Source organism: Ornithorhynchus anatinus, chromosome 1, assembly GCF_004115215.2.
Source record: "Ornithorhynchus anatinus isolate Pmale09 chromosome 1, mOrnAna1.pri.v4, whole genome shotgun sequence".
Lineage (NCBI taxonomy): Eukaryota > Metazoa > Chordata > Mammalia > Monotremata > Ornithorhynchidae > Ornithorhynchus > Ornithorhynchus anatinus.
Genome location: NC_041728.1, coordinates 123,847,046 through 123,869,147, shown reverse-complemented (window position 1 = coordinate 123,869,147; position 22,102 = coordinate 123,847,046). Strand labels below are relative to the sequence as shown.

Sequence of the window (22,102 nt, the reverse complement as noted above, 5' to 3'; positions counted from 1 at the left end):
TACCCACATTCAGACACATAAGGGACATTCAAATAATTCATGTTTGAATCAAAGGACAGCTCTACTACCAGATGTGAAAAGCAAGAAGGCTTCTTCAAAGAGATGTCAGGAAGAACAGTACATTGCCAGTGTGAGGAAACTAGGTGATCATGCCAGACAGCCACAGGTACTGGAAGTTTTCATAAATCGAATCTACCTGGACTCTCTGAAATGGTCAGCTATTCCTTCACTCCAGAGCTGGAGAGGTAAAAGAGTGCAGGGAACCCTAACTTACCCCTTTTGCGACAACTGTCTCTCTTTATCTCTGTCCCTCTGCCTCTCCTCCTAGGATTATTAAAGATCCACTCCAGTCAGTCCAATCCCCAGCCGGCTCTGCTCACGATTCCCAGCCAACTCAAACAGCTAAGTGTGAACACCGCCTCCGGAGGGGTCCAGACCATCCTGATGCCCGTGAATAAAGGTAAAGCTGAGTGAAGGGGTTGAGTAAAGCTGGAGGTGTGTGTGTTGCCAAATCCTGGTACATGGGAAGAAATGGGAAGTGGGGGTCAAAAATCGTTCACAATAGGGGAGAGCGGAAAGAGAGTAGAGCCAGGAGCAGAAGAGGTGAGGAGGGAATTGACATTCAGTGCTTAGTACGGTGCCGGGCACGTAGTAAATGCTTAACAAGTACCATTCTTATCATTATTATTATTGTATCCCTGGATTCTCATCCTGGTCTGCTGTTTGTCTCTTGTGTGACCTGGGGAAAGTTGCTTAATTTCCCTGTGCCTCAGTTACCTCATCTGTAAAACGGGGATTAAGACCTTGAGCCTCATGTCCATGTCCAGGATGACCATGTCCATCCTGATTAGCTTGTATCTACCCCTGTGCTTAGAACAGTGCTTGACACATGGTAATCGCTTAACAGTACTATTACCATAATGATCCCCACAGTAACTGGGTGGAACATTGGGCAGCGTTGATACATCTTCGGCTATATCAATGATTGGCCCATTTTGTGGTTGACAAGAACCAATGATTAGACCTGTCCAGCCAACTCTTGATTTAAGGCTGGTTCTCCAAATCTCCTTCCTGTGCCCTGCTCACTAGCTTCTTCTAGGTAAGGAAAGGGGCACGAGATAAACTTCAAATCACACCTCATTTGGTGGGAAAGGAAGGTTGTTAATAGAATAGTAGTAACCATTAGTAATATAGTAATATTTATTAAGTGCTTACTATAAAGCACTTACTAGTTAATATACAGAACTGTACTAGGTGCTGAAATATACAGGGTAATCAGGTTGAACACTGTCTCTGTCCCACAAGGGGCTCATAGTCTAATGGGGGAAGAGAACGGGTATTTTAGTTCACATTTTACAGGTGCAGAAACTCAGGCACCAAGAAGTAATGTGGGATTAGAACCCAGATCCTCTGGCTCCCAGGTCCTTGGTCTTTCCACAGGCAGAAGCAGCATGGAAAGATCAAGGTCCTGGGAGTCATTCATTCAATAGTATTTCATTCAATAGTATTTATTGAGCGCTTACTATGTGCAGAGCACTGTACTAAGCGCTTGGAATGAACAAGTCAGCAACAGATAGAGACAGTCCCTGCCGTTTGACGGGCTTACAGTCTAATCGGGGGAGACGGACAGACAAGAACAATGGCAATAAACAGAGTCAAGGGGAAGAACATCTCGTAAAAACAATGGCAACTAAATAGAATCAAGGCGATGTACAATTCATTAACAAAATAAATAGGGTAACGAAAATATATACAGTTGAGCGGACGAGTACAGTGCTGTGGGGATGGGAAGGGAGAGGTGGAGGAGCAGAGGGAAAAGGGGAAAATGAGGGTTTAGCTGCGGAGAGGTAAAGGGGGGATGGCAGAGGGAGTAGAGGGGGAAGAGGAGCTCAGTCTGGGAACGCCTCTTGGAGGAGGTGAGTATTAAGTAGGGTTTTGAAGAGGGAAAGAGAATCAGTTTGGCGGAGGTGAGGAGGGAGGGCGTTCCAGGACCGCGGGAGGACGTGACCCAGGGGTAGACGGCGGGATAGGCGAGACCGAGGGACGGTGAGGAGGTGGGCGGCAGAGAAGCGGAGCGTGCGGGGTGGGCGGTAGAAAGAGAGAAGGGAGGAGAGGTAGGAAGGGGCAAGGTGATGGAGAGCCCTGAAGCCTAGAGTGAGGAGTTTTTGTTTGGAGCGGAGGTCGATAGGCAACCACTGGAGTTGTTTAAGAAGGGGAGTGACATGCCCAGATCGTTTCTGCAGGAAGATGAGCCGGGCAGCGGAGTGAAGAATAGACTGGAGCGGGGCGAGAGAGGAGGAAGGGAGGTCAGAGAGAAGGCTGACACAGTAGTCTAGCCGGGATATAATGAGAGCCCGTAACAGTAAGGTAGCCGTTTGGGTAGAGAGGAAAGGGCGGATCTTGGCGATATTGTAGAGGTGAAACCGGCAGGTCTTGGTAACGGATAGGATGTGTGGGGTGAACGAGAGAGATGAGTGAGTCAGAGGACCTGGATTCTAATCCCGGCTCTGTCTGTTACCTGCTGTGTGACCTTGAATGTCACTCAACTTCTTTATGCCTCAGTTGCCTCATCTGCAAAATGGGGATTCAATACCTGGTCTCCTTCCTACTTATACTCTTACCCCCATGTGGGACCTGATTATCTTATATCTACCCCAGCACTTAGTACAGTGCTTGGCACATAGTAAGCACTTAACAAATGCCACTTTTTTAATTTTTTTTTTTTTTAGGCCAAGCTTGCTTGTCAAATTTTTGGTTCAAAAGAGGTTTTTTGGATTGTCTGTGGATTTCCTGTCTTCATTCAATTGGATTTATTGAGCGCTTATTATGTGCAAAGCACGGTACTAAGCTTTCTTCCTCCCTCTCCTCTTTCTCCCTCCTCTTTTTGCTAATGAAAATTGAAATGGCTGTACAGTTTTTTAGCAGAAATGAAGAAAACAAATCCTATTGATTTAAGAAGAGTTCTCCATTTTTCTCCCCACTTCTTTTCCCTCCAGTCGTACAGTCGCTATCAGCTAGCAAGTCCCCTGTGGTCCCATCTGTAGCTGTGGTGAGCACCGCTGCCTCCAGCTCCACCCCAGCAACAGCTGCTAAAGGTAATAGCGTTAAAGGGCTGTGGGCTAGCATTCCATTAAGCCTTTGCAAAAGACTAATCATGCCCATGACTGTTTCCACTGGGCCTGGTGTAGCAGTCCTGTACTCTGAGGCACATCTACGTTCCTCGCCTCTGACTCCAAGTCATTCATTCATTCATTCATTTGTATTTATTGAGCGCTCATCCTTGTACAGAACGCTGTACTGAGCACTTGGAAAGTTCACTTAGGCAACAGATAGAGACAATCCCCACCAACAACAGGCTCCCAGTCTAGAAGGGGGGAGACAGCAAAACAAAACAAGTCTGTTCTAACCTTCTCTGGGTGACCCTGGGGAAGAAAACGGAATGGTTATTTGTGATGGGAAGTGGTAAAGGGGGAAATGGATAGGCACGGAGAAATGAGAAACTGACTCACTGTAATGGCTAAATGGTGATGAATGTTTTCATTGCTTTTTATTTTCCTCTGAGGAAACTCCATAAGTGATGTGTGGATCATTTCTTAAATTCCCACAGTTGCTATGGCAAATTGAGGATTTGATGAGATCTTTTCTGATAGAAAATGCCACTTTTTTCCCAATCTGATAGTTTGGGCATTGTCCAGTGAAACTCTGCTGGGTGGAAGAGGTAGGTCACCATCTCCTGGCTCTCCTTCAGAGTCAGCTGGGTCAGCCATTTTGTTGTTGTTTCACCATCCAAAGGCTTTGTGTTTTTCGGACACTGCACGTGGTGTTCCGCTTGCTGAGAACTGCCTGCTGACTTCATGCTTGTGTTTGCTTTTCTTTGTAGTGAAGACAGAGCCAGAAACAACAGCTGGATCAAATGGCAACTTGCATGTCTCTCAGGATGGTCACACCACAGTGAAAACAGAAGAAAGTTCCGAGTTAGGAAATTACACGATCAAGTAATTGCTCAGTTCTTTCTGAAGGAGTAGCCTAACGCTTCTGGAATGTTTTTGGAAAACTAAGCCCAGGTCCTCTAGAACCAGCAGTGTTTTGTTCTATCGAGCAAGGATCTTGGGTCTCATCTATTAAAGGGAATTTGGTTCTACTATGGTAGAGTCTGGGGGGTTTCCTTGAGAAACAGATTTCCTTGGGAAGCAGCGAGGGTCTAGCCAAAAAGCATGAGCCTGGGAGTCAGAGGACCTGGGTTCCAATCCTGGTTTTGCCAGCCATGTGACTTTGGGCAAGTCACTAAACTTCTCTGTGCTTCAGTCTCCACACCTGGAAAAGGGGGATTTGAAACCCGTTCTCCCTGTGGGACAGGGACCGTATTTGGCCTGATGTTCTTATATCTACATCAGAACTTAGTGCAGTACTTGACACATAGTAAGTGCTTAACAAATGCTACAATTATTACTAGCTCAGAAACCCCCAGACCAGTCGATTTGACAGCCAGCCCCACAGCTGGCAAATCACACTTTTTGCCTTAACTTTGGAGCATTTCACAGCAGCCCTTCTCCCAAATGATCTTGGGCTTGAAGTATGATGTAGGGGAATGAGGAAGGCATTCCTCTGGGGCTCCTGGCATTGGACGGGCATAAGGGTGGGTCTGGGGAGGAGGCCAACCTCCCACATCTGTCAAGTGGAATCGTAACTTGGTTAATAGTAATTGTAGTATTTTTTTAAGCGCTTACCGTGTGCCAGGCATTGTACCAAGCGCTGGAGTAGATAAAAGGTAATCAGGTTGGACACAGTCCCTATTCATTCAATTCAGTTGTATTTATTGAGCGCTTACTATGTGCAGAGCACTGTACTAAGTGCTTGGAATGTATAATTCAGCAACAAATGGAGACAATCCCTGCCCAACGGTTCACAGTCTATCCCACATGGGGCTCACAGTCTCAATCCCCATTTTCCAGTTGAGTTTACTGAGGGCCAGAAAAGTGAAGTGACCTACCCAAGGTCACACAGTAGACAAGTAGCAGAGCCGGGATTAGAAGTCATGACCTTCTCCCAGGCCCGTATTCTATCACTGCACCATGCTCCTGCTTCTAGTTCTGTGGCATCTAATCAAAAGCACCCCTGCCTGGGTCTGAATTCCATGTCCGTCGGTGAAGCTCAGTATCACCCAATTCCTCAGTCAACAGGTCCCACTATGGGTTTTAGGATTTTAGCTTATGGATTGTCCTCCTCCCCTTTTTTTTAAGTAAATTAAAGATAAGCAATATTAATGGTAAAATAACATTTTAATATCGTAGACAGGAATTATGTCTTGTGCTTCCTTTGTATTCTCTGAAGAGTTTAGGATACTGCATTGAACCCAGGGGGCACTCAATAAATATTTTTATTATTACTATGAGCACTTAGTACAGCGCTCTACACACCATAAGCACTCAATCAATCAATGGTATTTATTGAGCGTTTACTGTGTGCAGAGCACTGTACTAAGCTCTTGGGAAAGTACAGTGCAACGGCATAAGTAGATATGTTCCCTGCCTACACTGAGCTCAGTAAATACCACTAATTGATTATTAGTAGTGATAAAGGGCCTCTAAAGTACACTTATATTCTCATGCTATACAGTATTCGCATACTGTTGACTACAAAAAGGGGTAATAAAATTTCCTTCATAGCCAGACGTGTTCAAGATACAAATATTAAAAACATTTTTCTTTTTAATTGCATTACTACACTTCGGGGCTTGCCAATTGAGAAGGAAAACCTTAAGTTTTGTGAACAAACTCAGGTGGCTTACTGGCTGAGATCATTTCCCATTTTTCTGTTGGATTTCAGAATGAAATTTGGGCTGATGGAGCGGATCACAGGAAAGAGCCATAGAAAATTGGAAACCTAGTCTGAGACCCGCTCTTAATTTTACGGGAGTCGTTGTTCCATCTCAGAATTTTTCCACAGCCCACTTTAATAAATGTATTATTGGTTAGTCATTCGAACAGATTATCAAGATAGAGCCAGTCCCCAAATTCCAACTTGCCTTTCCAAGATGATTGCTTATTCTGTTACCATTACCCAAGGAACATCTGACCATTACATAGGAATATAAAACAGATGACTACATGGACAAATCTAGCTGTTACTTTAAGGCAGCACATTAAGTGTCCTAGTAGAATTTTCATTTTTGTAACTACTGTTACTGTTATATAGACTGTGAGCCCCCTGTGGAACAGGGACTGTGTTCTGCCTGTTATCTTGCATCTATCCCAACAGTGTTTGACACATAGTAAGCACTTAACAAATACCCCATTCACCCCCATCTCTCTCTCTGTCTCTCTCTCTGTCTCTTTGTCTCTCTCTCTCTTTCTCTCTCTCTCTCTCTCTCTCTCTCTCTCTTTCTCACAGACACACACACATACACAAACACACACACAAACACACATGTATTACCAAATACCATTTAATACACTTTTGATTGTGCACTTGATTCGAAAGTATTTATAGTAAACACTTAAATGCCATACACACATACATTTGTATTTGTGGTATTAAGTGCTTACTACATATACGGTTGACTTGAGTACACAGTCCAAAATTGTAAGGAATTAAGAATTTGGGAGCTGTGTTTTGTATGTAAAAGATCCCTCAGACAAAAGGTTAATACAGATTTCCTTATTTTGCCATGCAATTTCCCTTTCAAAAACCAAGCTATTTTTAGGTTGCTTTTTTGGGGTATTAGAACTTGGAGGTACCTGTAACAGAATATTAATGGCAGCAGCTCCATAATGAAGATTGCCTTATTATGTAATTGAAAATTCCTAATGCATTAACATTTTTGTAATGCTTAAGTAATCTCTGGTGGTTATAGCTCACATTCCATCCTCTTGGCAAAAGATGACAACAAATTCCATCGGAAAAGTAGGAAGGTCTTTGAGAGAGGGAAGGTGAAACAAAAAGCCACTAATGTTCCAGCCTAGTATATCTGATTTTTTTTTTAACCTTAAGTTTTGATTTTTTTTTAAATCCCTTCCAGCACAGAACATTTAGAGAACATCCAACAACTTTTAACAGCAATAGTAAAAAAAATCCCGTTAATCACGCGAAAAGGTAAGAAAGTTGCAGGCAACACTTTTTCTTTACCTGAAATATATTCTTGATTGTGCGGTGGAGTTTACAACACTTGATTAAAACCCTTTTTGTCTGTGCATTTGTGAGTGAATGAAATGGAATGGTTGTGACTAAATGTAACTTCTTGAGCAGTTAGTGGGTCCTTTTTATGGTTTCAACCCTTCCTATCTGAGAGATTCTGACATTTGTTGTTACACGTGCAGTTCTGAAACTGAGCAACAACATTATTCCCTTTAAGTGGCTATTTGGTGTTGTTAGCTCATCAGAGATTGGCATCCTACCCTGGGTGTGTGCAGCTGCTAGAAAGCTTCTAAATAATTATGGTATTTGTTAAGCGCTTACTATGTGCCAAACACTCTTCCAAAATTGCCTTCTACGGAGCTGGGGCCTGCCCTGGTGAGTGGTAGCCACGCCCAGTTGTGTGACTCTTCTTGGCCCTCAGGCAAAAGGCAGTGATACAAAATGTGTCCTTAAGGTACTTGGAATTGGATCAGTTCTCTTTACCCCCTAGAAAGTTCCATTTCACACTGCTTCAGAAATAGTTCATGGCGTAAGAGGTTCTCCCACTGGCCTTAAGAGATGTTCCGGGACAATGTGTTTCCATCCGGGGGAGAGTGTGAAGCATTTAGTTATAGGATTGGCTTAATGTTCGTTTATTCATTTATTCAGCATTTACTGTGTACAGGGCACTGTACTAAGCACTTGGAAAGTACAATTTGGCAATAGAGAGAGACAGTCCCTGCCCTCACCAGGCTTACACTCTAGAAGGGGGGAGACAGACATCAAAACAAGTAAATGGGCATCAATATAAAGAAATAGAATTATAGATGTACACATTTATACATAAGTGCCATGGAGAGATAAAACTCTCTTCTGTCGACTATAGTCTGTTTATGGGCAGAGACCTGGCCTCTTCCTCCAGAACACCTGGAGCAGAGCCGTAAACTCATTCAGTCATATTTATTAAGAACTTACAGTGTGCAGAGCACTGTATTAAGCGCTTGGGAAAGCACAATACAACAATAAACAGCGACATTCCCTACCCACAGCTAGCTCACAGCCTAGAGGGGGAGACAGACATCAATACAAATAAATAAAATTACAGATATATATATATATATATATATATATAGATATAAGTGCTGTGGGGCTGGGATAGGGGTGTTGCGGGGGTGGAGCGAGAGCAAAGGGAGCAAGTCAGGGTGACACAGAAAGGAGTGGGAGATGAGGAAAAGTTGGGCTTAGTCTGGGAAGGCCTCTTGGAGGAGATGTGCCTTCAGTAAGGCTTTAAAGGAGGGGAGAACTTGTTTATGAGGATAAGTGAGACACACAGTGGGTGTCACTTATCAGGGAAAATACTTCCCATCTTGCTTCCAGAGGGCAATCATTAAGTTCTTAGAGGCTTAGGAGGGAGCACAAGGAGATCGATCCACCAGTCAATAGTATTTCTTGAACGCTTACTGTGTGCAGAACCCTGTACTGAGTTCTTGTGTGAGTACAATACGACAGAATTAGCAGACACGTTCCCTGCCCGTAACGAGCTTACAGTCTAGAGAGATAAATCCAGTAAAGATTCACAGTTCAGACATTTTGAACCTGAGAGTTATCCAGAGACCTGGAGGAAAAGCGGTGTTTCCCTTCCAGTTCACCTTTTTTATGATGACACATCGTGTGCCTCCTAATTTGAGTATATTTCGCGTGGCATATTTGCAAGGAAAAGAATTAGCTTGGGAAAATGTCTCTTAAGAAAATCATCAGGATTGTGTAGCTCAAATTGGACTCTATTTTGGGCTCAAGAAAACCAAATCAGAGTTTGCTGGCGTGTGTTTTCTAGGTGAAGATGCCAATTCCTTCTGTGCAAATTCAGTGGAGCAATATTATAGCTGGAACATTGGGAAACGGAGAGCAGCTGAGGTAAGCCCTTTGTTGAACTAACTAGAAGTCCCAGGGAGAGCGTCTGAAACCCTTCTGTAATTTAACTACCTCCGTAAACATTGTTGCTGTCAGGGTGATGGCACTAGCTTTTACAGCATGCTCTTGGGAACCAGCGAGGCCTAAGTGAAAGAACACAAGACTGGGACTCCGAGGACCCGGGTTCTAATGTTGGCTCTGCCCTCGCCTGTTATGTGACCTTGGGCAATGAATGAACAGCTGTACATGTTGATTTTCAGCTGATTTAACAAACCTCAGATGAGTATTCCTGTAGCAATGCCTTCATCACCTGTGTCATGGAGTTGTTGCAGTTGATTCGATCATCTGAAATGGTATAATGGTATAAATGGGTTAACTGAGGCCCAGAGAAGTTAAGTGACTTGCCCAAGGTCACCCAGCAGACAAGTGGTGGGGCCAGAATTAGAACTCAGGTCCTTCTTTTGACTCCTAGACCCATGCTCTATCGAATTGTACTTTCTAAGTACTCAGTACAGTGCTCTGCACACAGTAAGCGCTCAATAAATACGATTGATTGACTAGGCCACGCTGCTTCACAATTCACTTAACTTGGGAATTCACTTGGGACTCAGCATGGCCTAGTGGCAAGAACACCGCCTTGGGAATCAGAGATCGTGGGTTTTAATCCCGGGTCTTCTACTAGTCTGCTTTGTGACCTTGGCAAGTCACTTAACTTCTCTGGGCCTCCGTTACCTCATGTAAAATGAAGATTAAGAGTGTAAGCCTCATGTGAGACAGGGACTGTGTCCAGCCTGATTACCTTGTATCAACCCCAGTGCTTAGAACAGTGCTTGGCACATAGTGCTTAACAAATATTATTATTATTATCATCTTCTCTGATCCTCAGTTTCCTCATCTGTAAAATGGAGAGGCAATCTCTGTTTTCTCTCCCATTTAGACTGTGCATCCCATGGTGGGCAGAGGCTCTGACCAAACTGATTATCTTATATCTACTCTAAAATTTAGTATAATGCCGGGCACATAGTAAACACTTAACAGTTATCGTCATTGTTATCGTTGTGGGGATGTATCCTGCTCACTTGTCTTTAAAAGGAATTCCTAAGTGCCTACTTCAGTGGGGGAATAATAATAATAATTGTGGCTGGGCACTGTATTAAGCGCTTGGGTGGATAACAGCAAATTGGGTCGGACACAGTCCTTGTTCCACTTGGGGCTCACAGTCTCAATCCCCATTTTGCAGGTGAGGGAATTGAGGCACAGAGAAGTGAAGCGACTTGGCCTAGGTCACACAGCAGACAAGTGGCAGAGCAGAGATTAGAACCCATGACCTTCTAACTCCCAGGCCCAGACTCCCAGGCTCTATCCGATTGCCCACATGGTTGTTTAAACTGATCTTCCAGCCTTGTTTACACTAGTTGTCTGATAAGACATGAGAATTTCCCACTGGGGCTGAAAAGACTCAAAATGGTGCCTTGTGGGAGTTTTAGCTCATTAAAGCTTGTCTTGCTTCATACCCATGTCCCCTAAAGCCTCTGATCCTTTTTCGCCCCGGTCTCAAAATGCAACGTTGGCACCTGTTATTTCAGTAAATCAACAGCTGTGCAGTTTGATTTTCAACTGATTTTAAATAAACCTCAGATGAGTATTCGCGAAGCTCTCTGTTCATCACCAGTATCATGGAGTTGTTGTTGCAGTTAGTTTACTCATCTCAAATGTATCTAAATCCAGAAGAGTGTTGTAATGGGTTTCATTCACCCATCTAGGTAACTAAGGTTATTAAAGACGGTGGCAGGCATATCGGTTTATGTTCAACCACTTTGCTCTGCTATGGTACTGTGAGGACGAAATATCTGACTTGATTTCCTCGTATCTAGTGGCAACGAGCAATGACGATGAGAAAAATCTTACAAGAGATCCTGGAGAAGAACCCCCGATTTCACCATTTGACGCCCCTCAAAACCAAACACGTTGCACACTGGTGCCGTTGCCATGGTTACACGCCACCTGACCCAGAGAGCATGAGAAACGAGGAGGACTCTATAGAGGATGTGCTTACTCAAATAGACAGTGAGCCAGGTAAGCTTCGAGGGCAGAAAAGTTGTGTGACTGGTATCTTGGCTGGAGTCTGGGGGTTAGTGACCTGGGGAGGGCTGCTCAGCTAAATTCTCAAGTCCAAACCCATTGCTCAGGATTCAGCGCAAGACTAGTATACTTTTTGTCCAGATAGAAACAAATGCCTTATCCTTCATCTTAACAGCTGCCTCCCCCTCTAGACTGTAATCTCGATATGGTCAGGGAATGTGCCTGCTAAGCCTGTTGTATCATATTTTCCCAAGTGCTTAGTACAGTGCTCTGCACATAGTAAGTTCTCAGTAACTATGAGGGATTGACTGATTGATTCATGAGGGCAATTTCAGATGGTGCAGTGTATTGGTTCTTTGGTAGAGCCACTACCAGTATCTTCTGGGATGTCCAGCAGGTCCAGGAAACACATTCCCTGGTGAATCTGCACTTTTGACGGAAAGAAGTCTGAGGTTAATGACCACCTCCGCTGCCTAACAGGCTCATAGCCAAAAAAAAAAACCATCAAAAAAACCCACCAGATCTTGTCTGCTTCAATAGGCTAGACCATCTCCCTTTTCCAATGGGGGCAGAAAAGGGTTAGTCCTGTAAAGTCTAAGGAAAGTTTCTCCTTAATCAGAGGGATGTAGTATAAATGTCCATCTCATCAGAGCCAGATGGACGATGAATTTAAATGCTACACTCTTCACAACAAAAATAAGGAGTCAGTACAAAGTCATCTGGCTCACTGGTTTCTAGAGAGGGTTTTAATTAGCCTGATTAGATTATTGGGTCTCTGAAAGTTCACTTACATTCGAGAGCATCAGAGATCATTTTGCATCTGGGAAATTGCGGCGTGATCAAGAGTTGGAAAATCTGGAGTCCTGGGAGACAAAGATTTGGCCAAAATCTTTTGTCATCCTAAATCTATGGAAAGAGTATATACTCACCGTGAAAGATCCTCCTATCCTTTTAAGTAATCAGATGCTCAACTTAAAGAGTCTTAGGAAGCCATGCTGTTGAACAAAATCGTACTTTTCCTAGGCATGTTCTTTTCTGTGGAATCAGCTCTCGTTTATTCTGTCTGGGGGATTAATCAGGTTGCAAATTGTTTGGGTTCTTTGCTCCTTCTCCTTCTTTCCCTTACTGTGCACATTAGTTATAATTATCACTAAAAAGAGGAGAGAGAGGGAAGGTAGTAGAATTAAAACAGATATTCATTTATTTCATTTCTTGATTTTTCTGACTCTTGCATAGTTACCCCAGGTTACTGAATACCTTGGCTGCTTTTCAGAGCTGCTTCTATTAGCAAGACACCTTTAACTGAACATGTTATTTCCATAAGATTTTTTTTTTGTAACAGTCTGGATTTGAAACCATTATTACAGTGCTGTAATAATAATACTGATGTTATTTGTTAAGCGCTTACTATGTGCCAAGCACTCTTCTAAGCACTGGGATAGATACAAGGTTATCAGGTTGTCCCATGTGGGGCTCACAGTATTAATTGTCATTTTCCAGATGGGGGAACTGAGGCACAGAGAAGGCATGACCTGCCCAGGGTCACCCAGCTGACAAGTGGCAGAGCCGGGATTAGAACCCACGACCTCTGACGCCCAAGCCTTTGCTCTTTCCACTGAGCTACGCTGCTTACAGCAGCAGCTAGCATGGAATAAAGATTCCATGAATAAATACAATATTTGTTAAGTGCATACTATGGGTCAGGCATTGTACTAAGAGCTGGGGTAGATACAAACTAATCAGGTTGGATTTTGTCCATGTCTCTCACATGGGGCTCACAGGCTTAATCCCCATTTTGCAGATGAGGTGACTGAGGCCCAGAGAAGGGAAGTGACTTGCCCAAGGTCGCACGGCAGAAAGGTGGCACAGCGGCACAGTGGCGGAGCTGGGATTAGACCCATGACCTTCTGACTCTCAGGCCCATGCTCTATCCATTATGTCATGCCGCTTCCAGACTGTGAGCCCTTTGTTGTGCAGGGATTGTCTCTATCTGTTGCCTAATTGTACTTTCCAAGTGCTTTGTACAGTGCTTTGCACACAGTAACCGCTAAATAAATACAATTGAATAATTGGGTCCCTGTCCCATGTGAGGTTCACAGTCCAAATAGGGGCGGGGGTGAACAGTGTAATCGAATCCCCCTTTTTCAGATGGGGAAGGAAACTGAGGCCCAGAGAAGTTAAGTGGCTTGCCCAAGGTCACGCAGCAGACAACCAGCAGAGCCGGCTTTAAGGCCCGTTCTTTTTCCACTAGACCATGCTGCTTCTCAGGAGAAGTGGCGGAGTGTAAGGATAGGTACGTAAGGACTGTGCGGCTGAGGCTGGGATGGATATCAAGTGCTTAAAGGGGACAGATTCAAGTGCGTAGGCGACAGCAAAGGGAGAGCGAGTAGGGGAAATGAAGGCTTAGGCGGGGAAGGTCTCTTGGAAGAGATGGGATTTTAGGGGGATTTTGAAGGGGGTGGGAGTTTCACACCAGAGGAGACATGGGCAAGGGGTCGGTGGCAAGGCAGAGGAGATCGAGATACAGTGAGGATGCCCATGATCTATTCTTGGGCTGAATTTGTATTCTATTTCTGAAACCCGTTTTCATGGTTTTGAACCTGTCAGATTTAATTCCACCGCAGATGTGGGTGGGCACCGCCAGCTGTTGTGCCTGTAGAACGTAAAAGAGGATTACAGATGGGCTCCCTCAGTAAAGCTCAAAAATCTCAGTCAAAGCACATAAAAAGATGGAAATGAGGACAAGCTTTTTAATACCCTATCTTGAGGGGAGGGATAGGATGCAAGATTAATGATCTGTACCTTTGCCCCTAGAGCTGAATAATAGCCCCATTCCTTCCATTAGGTTTGTCAGAGCCCCCTCCCAATCTGACATCATAACACTTCTCAGATTTTCAGTTTTCTTCCCCTTGGCATATATTCACCCAGCTCAGCAATAATTTCTTGGAATACTATTTGTAATTAGCAGACCTGGCAGAGGGAGAGAAGGTGGGAGAGAAGTATTGAATAAACAGATAAGCCAATCCGCACGCATGTCAAAGCAGCGGGAGGATCCGATAATTTTTTTGTTTGGTCACCCAAGCCAGTGTTTGTTAAACTCTATATGTGTAAATGCATTGTTAGCTTTCCTGTTCATACAGAATTTTTCATTCCTTTTACCTCATGTGAATTTCAGACTCTCATTTATTGGTGTAAGTTTTCAGTGAGATTTTTTTCCTTTTTTCTTTTTCATTTTATGGCCAAACTTTGAAGAATTGTTTTTATTCATTAAATTGTATTTATTGAGCACTTACTGTGTGCAGAGCACTGTACTAAACACTTGGGAGAGTACAATACAGCAATAAACAGACACATTCACTGACTGCCCTCAACCAATTGCTTTGCAAACTCTCTGCCTGCTCTTCTTGATGTGTTTTTTTTTTTTATGGTATTTGGTAAGCGCTTACTCTCTGCCAGGCACTGCATTAAGCCCTGTGATAGATACAAGATAATCGGGTTGGACACAATCCCTGTCCCACATAGTGCTCCCAGTCTTAATCCTCATTTTACAGAAGAGGTAATTGAGGCCCAGAGAAGTTAAGTGACTTGTCCAAGGTCACACAGCAGACAAGTGGGCAGAGCTAGGATTAGAACCCAGGTTCTCTGACTCCAGGCCCATGCTCTTTCCACTAGGCCATGGTGCTTCTCAAACTGAGATGTTTTCCAAATGAATTGGGGTCTTCTGGCTTCGGGATTCTTTTTAGCCCAAGGGAAATTATTTTCTAGGTGATCTAAAAAGTGCACCATTATATATGACTTCAGGGTCTTTATTTGTTCTCATCTATTTTTTTTCTCAGGGAAAGTCATAAATTGGGTTTTACTTGTGGATATTCTTGCATTTAAGCCTTCAGTAGGTTGTTTGCGTAAATAAATTCCTTTGCAACTCATTCGTAAAGTTGCTTGATAATCATCTGCATTTCCTAAACTCATTAGATAGAATTGACTCATTGATTGATTGGCTTTTATTTTACTTCATTTCCACTTTTAAATCACCAGCTCCATGCATAATTTAAGTGATAATGGAGATAAGCCATGGCCTGGAGTTATTCCTCTGATAGTTTTAATTGGCTTGGTGGCCTTGACTCATTTATTCTCCAGGGTTTCTCTGCTAAACAGTTTTATGGGGACTTTAAAAGTTAGCACTGTTAAAAGTTAGCACTATTTGTCAATCCCTCTGCCAATCTCATTAAAGAACCAAAGTTTTGCATATTTTTTGAGCTTTTTTTTCAACTTGTTACTTAAGTCCCTTGGGTCTTGTGGAAGGCAGTCAAGAACAAAGATGTGTGCCAAAGCACTTTTTTATGTTGTCAGATCCTAAATCCGATGAATTGCTTCTCATTTAGAGTGTCCGTCATCATTCTCCACTGCCAATGATCTCTGCCAAAAGCTGGAGGAGATGCAGCAGTTTCAGAAAAGGGAACCGGATAATGATGAGGAGGTGGATATCCTAAATTTTACGGAGCCACTGAAAATACACATCAAAAAAGAACAGGAAGAGAAACAAGATGAAATGAAATTCTTCTTGGCATCAGTACCAGCATCTGAATTTGTCAGCGAGACCACCCAGAAGGTAAAGAGAAGTGTGATCCACGGGGGCTAATGAGGAGAGAGCAGATAATACATAAAGATAGCGGAGGAAATAAAGATTTCAGGAAACTTCAATCAGATGGATCACCAAAACACCTTACAAGTTGATTCATTGGGATGGCTCTGTGTACATGTATTGTTATAGATTTGTGCGCATACACACATTGTAAATCACTTTTTCAAGCTCTGTTTTTTACCCACCACTGGTAAAACCATGGTTTTGCTTCCTTCATCTACCTACACTTACCCAGCTGTTCTTGCCAAGACGAGGCAGTAGTAAGAACAGATTGCATTTCACAGTATCTCTCCCTGCCCACCACTGCCTCCCTCTAGCTGTGCTTTTTAAGCCTCATCTCAAGTGGAAATCCAGTTCTCCAGAAATAAATGAGAAGCTCCTGAAACCAGTGCTTGAATCACAAAACAAAGATCACTATCTTGAGGACAGGGATCCCAACTTTTGACTTTCTTTATGTCCCCCAAGTAACAATTACAGGGTTAGGCACTCAGTAAATATTTTTGATAATGATAAGAATAAATGTGGTATTCATTAAGTGCTTCCTATGTGTCAAGCATTGTACTAAGCATGGGGGTGGATAGAAGATAATCAGGTCCCAACATGGAGCTCACATTCTAAGTAGGAGGGGGCACAGGTATTGAATCGCCACTTTGCAGATGATGAAACTGAGGCACAGAGAAGTTAAGTGACTTCCCCAAGGTCACACACAGCAGACAGGTGGTGAAGCTGGGATTAGAACCCAGGGCCTCTGATTTACAGGCCCTTGCTCTTCCCGCTAGGCCATGGATCCTTTGGGAGCTGGGAGAAAATTCAAGGTGGCCCAAGAGTAAAAAAGCTAAGTAGTCAGATAGTGATATTTATTGAGTGCTTACTGTGTGTAGAGCACTATACTAAGTGCCTGAGAGTGTACAGTATACCAAACACATTCCCCTTACCTATGTCATTTGTCAAATGGTTTGCCACCCATTCTGTGCAAATCAGTAGTTTATCCCTTTTGACTTTTGGCAAGTAGACTTGATCTTTTGAACCATTCTTTGGAAGGTGAGTGTGGAGGCTGAAATAGTTCTGATGTGACAGTGTTTGGGAATTGATGGGGCCATCTTTCCTCTCCCATTCTTGCAGATAGGAATTTCTCTGCAACCCGTGGAGCTCCACAAGAACGTGTACGCGTCGGCTATCGAGGATATGATTTTAAAGGTGGGCATCCAGCGGAGAAGGAAAGAGGCTTTGGCAACTTGGGAGTAGTTGTTGACTTCTGGGAACAGGGCAGGCTCTAATCAGCTCTGTACCGGGGCTGTTTGCTTCACGTGTCTTTTGTTATTCCACCATGTGATCTCTGTGTGATTTCTTAGCTCACTGTAGAGTGTAAATTCCATGTGGTTCTGATCTTTCAAAGAAGCAAGTAAATTCGGGGTTAGAGCATTATGTGAGAGTCTGACTTAACTGCTAAAGCCAATTTATTTAGTTGCCAGCTGCCTTCCAAAACGTTTTTGAGGTCATTCAGTAATATCATGAACCATTTGTGAAACATCCCCAAACTAAGATTCAGTTCATTCAGTGTTTTCAATAAGAAAAGTCAGGCAGTGCCTAGGCTTAACATTCACTTCTGTTACCTTGATTTCAGGCCACTGAGCAGTTGGTGAGTGATATTCTGAGACAAGCGTTGGCAGTGGGATACCAGACAGCTTCTCACAACAGGTACAGTCATTTCCCGGTTGGATATGTTGGCCTTGGAAAACCTTGGGTAAAATTCAGTGTCTCCCTAAACTTCCTGTTGCCAAACCATTTCGGTGACAATTTGCCCCCTCTCCCCGAGGCTATTTTGGGTACTGCCCGGACACACTCGTGCACAGAGGAATGTCCTCATTCACTAGTAGACTGAGGGTGGTAGGTGGAGCCTCACCAAAAGGCAATAGCATCAGAGTAACTCTGGTGGCCTCTTCCCCCAAAACTTGCTGCCACCTCCTCGTCCACATCAGGTTCCATGAACGACCTCATGGGCCTTTAGCCTGGTGTCATTTGGAGGGCTTGGAGATGACCGGGGAGAACTGCTAACAAGAGTTTGTCCAGCCAGTTCCATTTAAGCTACATGGCCGGGTGGCCTCAGAACTGTGGAGAGCCCCAAGCCCACCGTGGGGGGAAGGATCTAAAGCTTCATATGGCAGACAACCCCAGGAATGCTCTTATGTGCTAGGACCCAAGGCACCCACCCAGTAGAGACTGAACCAGACAGTCTGAAAGGTCAGGTTTTATTGTTCTTTGTAAAAGACTCTTAGTGGAACAGCTCAAAACAGAACCACTGGAATAGGGTCCTTGGAAAACCATTAGCAATGTCCTAGTCTCATATGCAGACAAAGAGCAGTAGATGGCAATTAATCTTGCAGCTCCCTGGGCTGTGGGAAGCATCAGGAAGAGGCCAGTGGTTTGTTTGCAGTCTTGTAGTGCACCAGTCTCCACCACCTAGTTTTCAGAGAGGAAAATGAACCCCTTGACGTTCTCTTCTCGAGACCTTGTCAGATGTCTGAAGGTGAGGAAAGCGAACAATACCATCATTATGTATTATTATTATTATTGATGGGGCAGGAAGAAGAGCCTCAATTTGCAGCAGGAGAGATTGTCTGGTTAGGAAGAATTTCTCAACATGATAATACCGAGCAAAGCTGCAGAATGGCCTCACCTGAAGGAAGGATGGTAGATTCCTCTTGGAGGCTTTAGATATGGGAGATGAACTAGGTGGCTGATTGAATTTTCTCCCAGATTGGTGATTTCTCTTGTTTTAAGCATGACTGTTTTCCAGGAGCTTCCTCTGAAAGAAAGCCTCCAGTTTATTGTCCCAGATTTCCTCCCCTTACTCCTTTCAAAAGATTCTGATGACAGGCTGGGTGTGGAAGTGGGATTACTTAACAGATCCAAAGGTGTCAGCATGATCCAGGGGGAAAGGCTCTGGGAGTTGGAGACTTAGATTCCAATTTTAGCTCTATCTGCTGTGTTACTTTGGGCAAATAATTTAATCCTCCTATGCCCCTGGAGATGAGGAATGGTATCATATGCTGCTCCTTCCCAGGGAGGTTGCAAGGAAAAGATGAATTAGGTGTTGGGAAATGCTTTGGAAAAATCAAAATACTATACAAATCAAAAGTTATTATTCCCTTTCCTCCAAAACCTCATTCCTAGTGCTGAATGACTATATCTGTTCAGTTGATCTATTCATTGGTAATACCCTTTGATTTATTTGGTGCAGGACTCCAAGAGAGATTACCATCATGAATATTCATCAAGCCATCTGTAACATTCCCTTTCTTGACTTCCTCACAAACAAACACATGGGGATATTAAATGAAGAACAGTGAACGAAGATAACCCAGAAAGGCAAGATTTAAAGACTGTACCATAACAAAAATCTGTGGACTGTACCAATTCTACCTTCTCAGGATGGATGCTATTCTTCTGCATATACACTTAATAACATTACTAGATCATTTTTGCTTCCTAAACAAGCACCTTAATGGAACGAAGGAGTGCTGTTACACATCACACTTTTAGACTTCTGATGGTAAATGAAATATTATTAGTCAATTGGCTTATTTTTTCATTGTTGGCATGCAGACTGGAAAATAAGGCAGGAACAAAATCAAGATGACCGGATTTGTTTTTGGTCATCCTGGCACTGATTCTGTTCCTTGACATCTCCCACTATGAATTCTTTGGAGAGGGTTACTTGCTAGAGACAGCTATTCAAGGCTCCATCTTCATGGTGAAGATTCCACCTTGAGCAGTAGCAGCTAATCAAAGTGAGTTTGGAGGGAGTTGATATTTTTATCCATCAATTCCTGGGCCTATTCTCTGTCCCACAACTCTTTCCCTGGCTACTTCTCAAGGAGAAATCTGCAACAAGAGAACACCAAATTTGCGTTTTTCTCTCTCTTTGCAGAGACGTGGCCACTGCAGGGATTTTAAGCCACATTAGGATATGGAAATCACGTTGGAGGCAGACAAAGGAGGTAATGACCCGGAGACAAGTAGACATTTAAGGGAAGGCCACAGAGTATTGTCTCAGTGAAAATGAACTTGCCAAAGTTCTGTCCCTGTGGAGAACGTGACCATATCCTGTCCTTTAGAGAAGGCTCCGAGACAGAGAGAAAACTCCCCCCAGTAAACCTCCCACCAGCAATGGAATGGTCGGGAATAGACAGCACTTCAGAATCCTGGCAACCACGAAAAGGCTAAGCTGCCTTTAAGGATAAATGTGTTGCCTCCCACATGAGGTTAGTTTGCATTGCTCTGTGATGTCTTCTACCTTGCACTACCATGTTGGCAGAAAAATCCACAGGATGACTGGCTGATGGGCTCCGTGGTTGAGGATAATAAATCACCCTTTCCCAGACAGTCGGTTTAGCCGAGTGGCAATCCCTCAGACCCAGTGTGTCGGGATTGCTTTGCCTGCAGTGAAAACAACAGGAGAAAGGCAGGCGTGTGAGCAGCCTCTCCAGTCCCAAACCAGGAAGGGGTAGTCCCCTGGAGCAGAGAGGAAAAGAAACCTTTTCACGGAAAGGTAAGAGCGGTAACAAATAAATGCAGAGCAGGGGTACCAAATTATGAAAAGCCCCTAAGTAATGAGAAGCAGCATGGCTCAGTGGAAAGAGCACGGGCTTTGGAGTCAGAGGTCATGAGCACTGCCATGACCCAGCTCTGCCACTTGTCAGCTGTGTGACTGTGGGCAAGTCACTTAACTTCTCTGTGCCTCAGTTACCTCATCTGTAAAATGGGGATTAAGACTGTGAGCCCCACGTGGGACAACCTGATTCCCCTGTGTCTACCCCAGCGCTTAGAACAGTGCTCTGCACATAGTAAGCGCTTAACAAATAACATTATTATGGTGTTCTGTGCCCTGCAGGAATGGATGGGTCAGTAAGGGTGAGAGGACCCAGGACGCCTTGCCTTTCTTTTCTAACTTTCACGCCAGTGACGGTGGGAGGGGGGTTGTGTTGAGAGAACAGAGAATGAAGCCGTTAGAGAAGACATTCCAGCATGGCAGCATTTGCTCCGTCACCCTGTTTGTTGCTGATCCCTTCTCCGGGAGGTGGAGGGAGTCGAAGAGATGAAAATTCGATTCAGCAGAGAATGTGGTATTGTATCCTGAACTACTAATGGCATTTAACTTGACTCAAATTGTCATCCTTTTTCTTAAGCACCCAGAACAGATCTTTTTTGAGATTTAAAATGTAAAAGCATTTATATAAGATGATCTGTGAAATTGAATTCTCAGCCAGGGAAGACCTGCCCCTGCTACAGAGATGAATAAAATCAGATGAGCTAAGACCATGAATAATTGAATAATTCCAAGAAAAGTGATTTAGCCCTTCAGATGTATTTGTATTATAGTGTATAATATATGTGTGTAACATATGTCTACAATAAATTTTCTTTTCATATACATAACGAGATGGTCAGACTTCGAAACCCCCGCTAAATGTCATTATCTAGAGAACCATAATTGGTCTGACCAGCACCAGGTCCGAGTGGTGGTCTTCCCAGCTCAGGATCTGGTCCCCCCATGAAAGGAGCAACAGAATGTATGGAGGAATCATGCGACGATGATCAGCAATCACCCAGTAGTAACTGCAATGTCTTAAGCCTGTCAAACGGCAGGGACTGTCTCTGTTGCCGACTTGTTCATTCCAAGCGCTTAGTACAGTGCTCTGCACATAGCGCTCAATAAATACTACTGAATGAATGAATGAATGAGATTCCTGGGAAGGCCAGGGAAGAGCCCCCTGCAACAAACTTCTGAAACTTGACCCCTTTTGCCAAAAATAAAGAGCTACTTCAATAGACCTACATTTCCCCAGAACTTTAAGTAACCTTTGCCAGGAAAGCTTTTGCCTCCATAAGTTATGCAGCCTCAGAGGGAGTAAAGAAGAATGACCCAAGTGAAGTGCAGAAAGATCTTGGTCCGTGTTCTGCTTGCAACCACAAACCTGCAGAAGGATCGGAGAGTTATTCAGAGCAGTAGAGAATCTATATCATCTCCAAAGGGTAATGAACCCGCTCAGCTGGATTGACCTATTCCAGGCTATATCTGGGCTTGTTCTATTCAGAAAGTGTTCCTTCTGGTCTTCTCTCTGGAACCTGCTGATTTCCAAGCGCTTAGTACAGTGCTCTGCACATAGTAAGCACTCAATAAATACTAGTGAATGAATGAAAGAATGTCACCTGGGGCAAACATCCAATTTACCTAAAGTCATCAGCTGGGCAAGAACAGCATGGCCTAGTGGAGAGAATACGGGCCTGGGAACCAGGAGGACCTGGGTTCCGATTCCAGCTCCACCACTTGTTTGCCGTGTGGCCTTGGGC

At 43.8% G+C, this 22,102-nt stretch overlaps 1 protein-coding gene across 6 annotated transcripts in view; it reads left to right on the top strand.

The window, feature by feature from the left end:
* The window catches only part of YEATS2 (YEATS domain containing 2), an 84,023-nt gene extending 62,836 nt beyond the window's left edge, over positions 1 to 21,187 (top strand). For 5 of the 6 annotated variants that reach the window (XM_029058892.2, XM_029058893.2, XM_029058891.2 and 2 more), the window contains 10 exons: positions 329 to 460; positions 2,997 to 3,095; positions 3,881 to 3,995; positions 7,019 to 7,092; positions 8,948 to 9,027; positions 10,899 to 11,100; positions 15,489 to 15,715; positions 16,871 to 16,945; positions 17,373 to 17,446; positions 18,990 to 21,187. In XM_029058892.2, the coding sequence (XP_028914725.1) occupies positions 329 to 460; positions 2,997 to 3,095; positions 3,881 to 3,995; positions 7,019 to 7,092; positions 8,948 to 9,027; positions 10,899 to 11,100; positions 15,489 to 15,715; positions 16,871 to 16,945; positions 17,373 to 17,446; positions 18,990 to 19,098 (1,187 nt within the window). In that variant the 3' untranslated portion in view covers positions 19,099 to 21,187. The remainder of the gene's footprint in view (positions 1 to 328; positions 461 to 2,996; positions 3,096 to 3,880; positions 3,996 to 7,018; positions 7,093 to 8,947; positions 9,028 to 10,898; positions 11,101 to 15,488; positions 15,716 to 16,870; positions 16,946 to 17,372; positions 17,447 to 18,989) is intronic. The other variant, XR_005660233.1, reaches the window with a different exon arrangement.
* Positions 21,188 to 22,102: the final 915 nt, after the last annotated feature.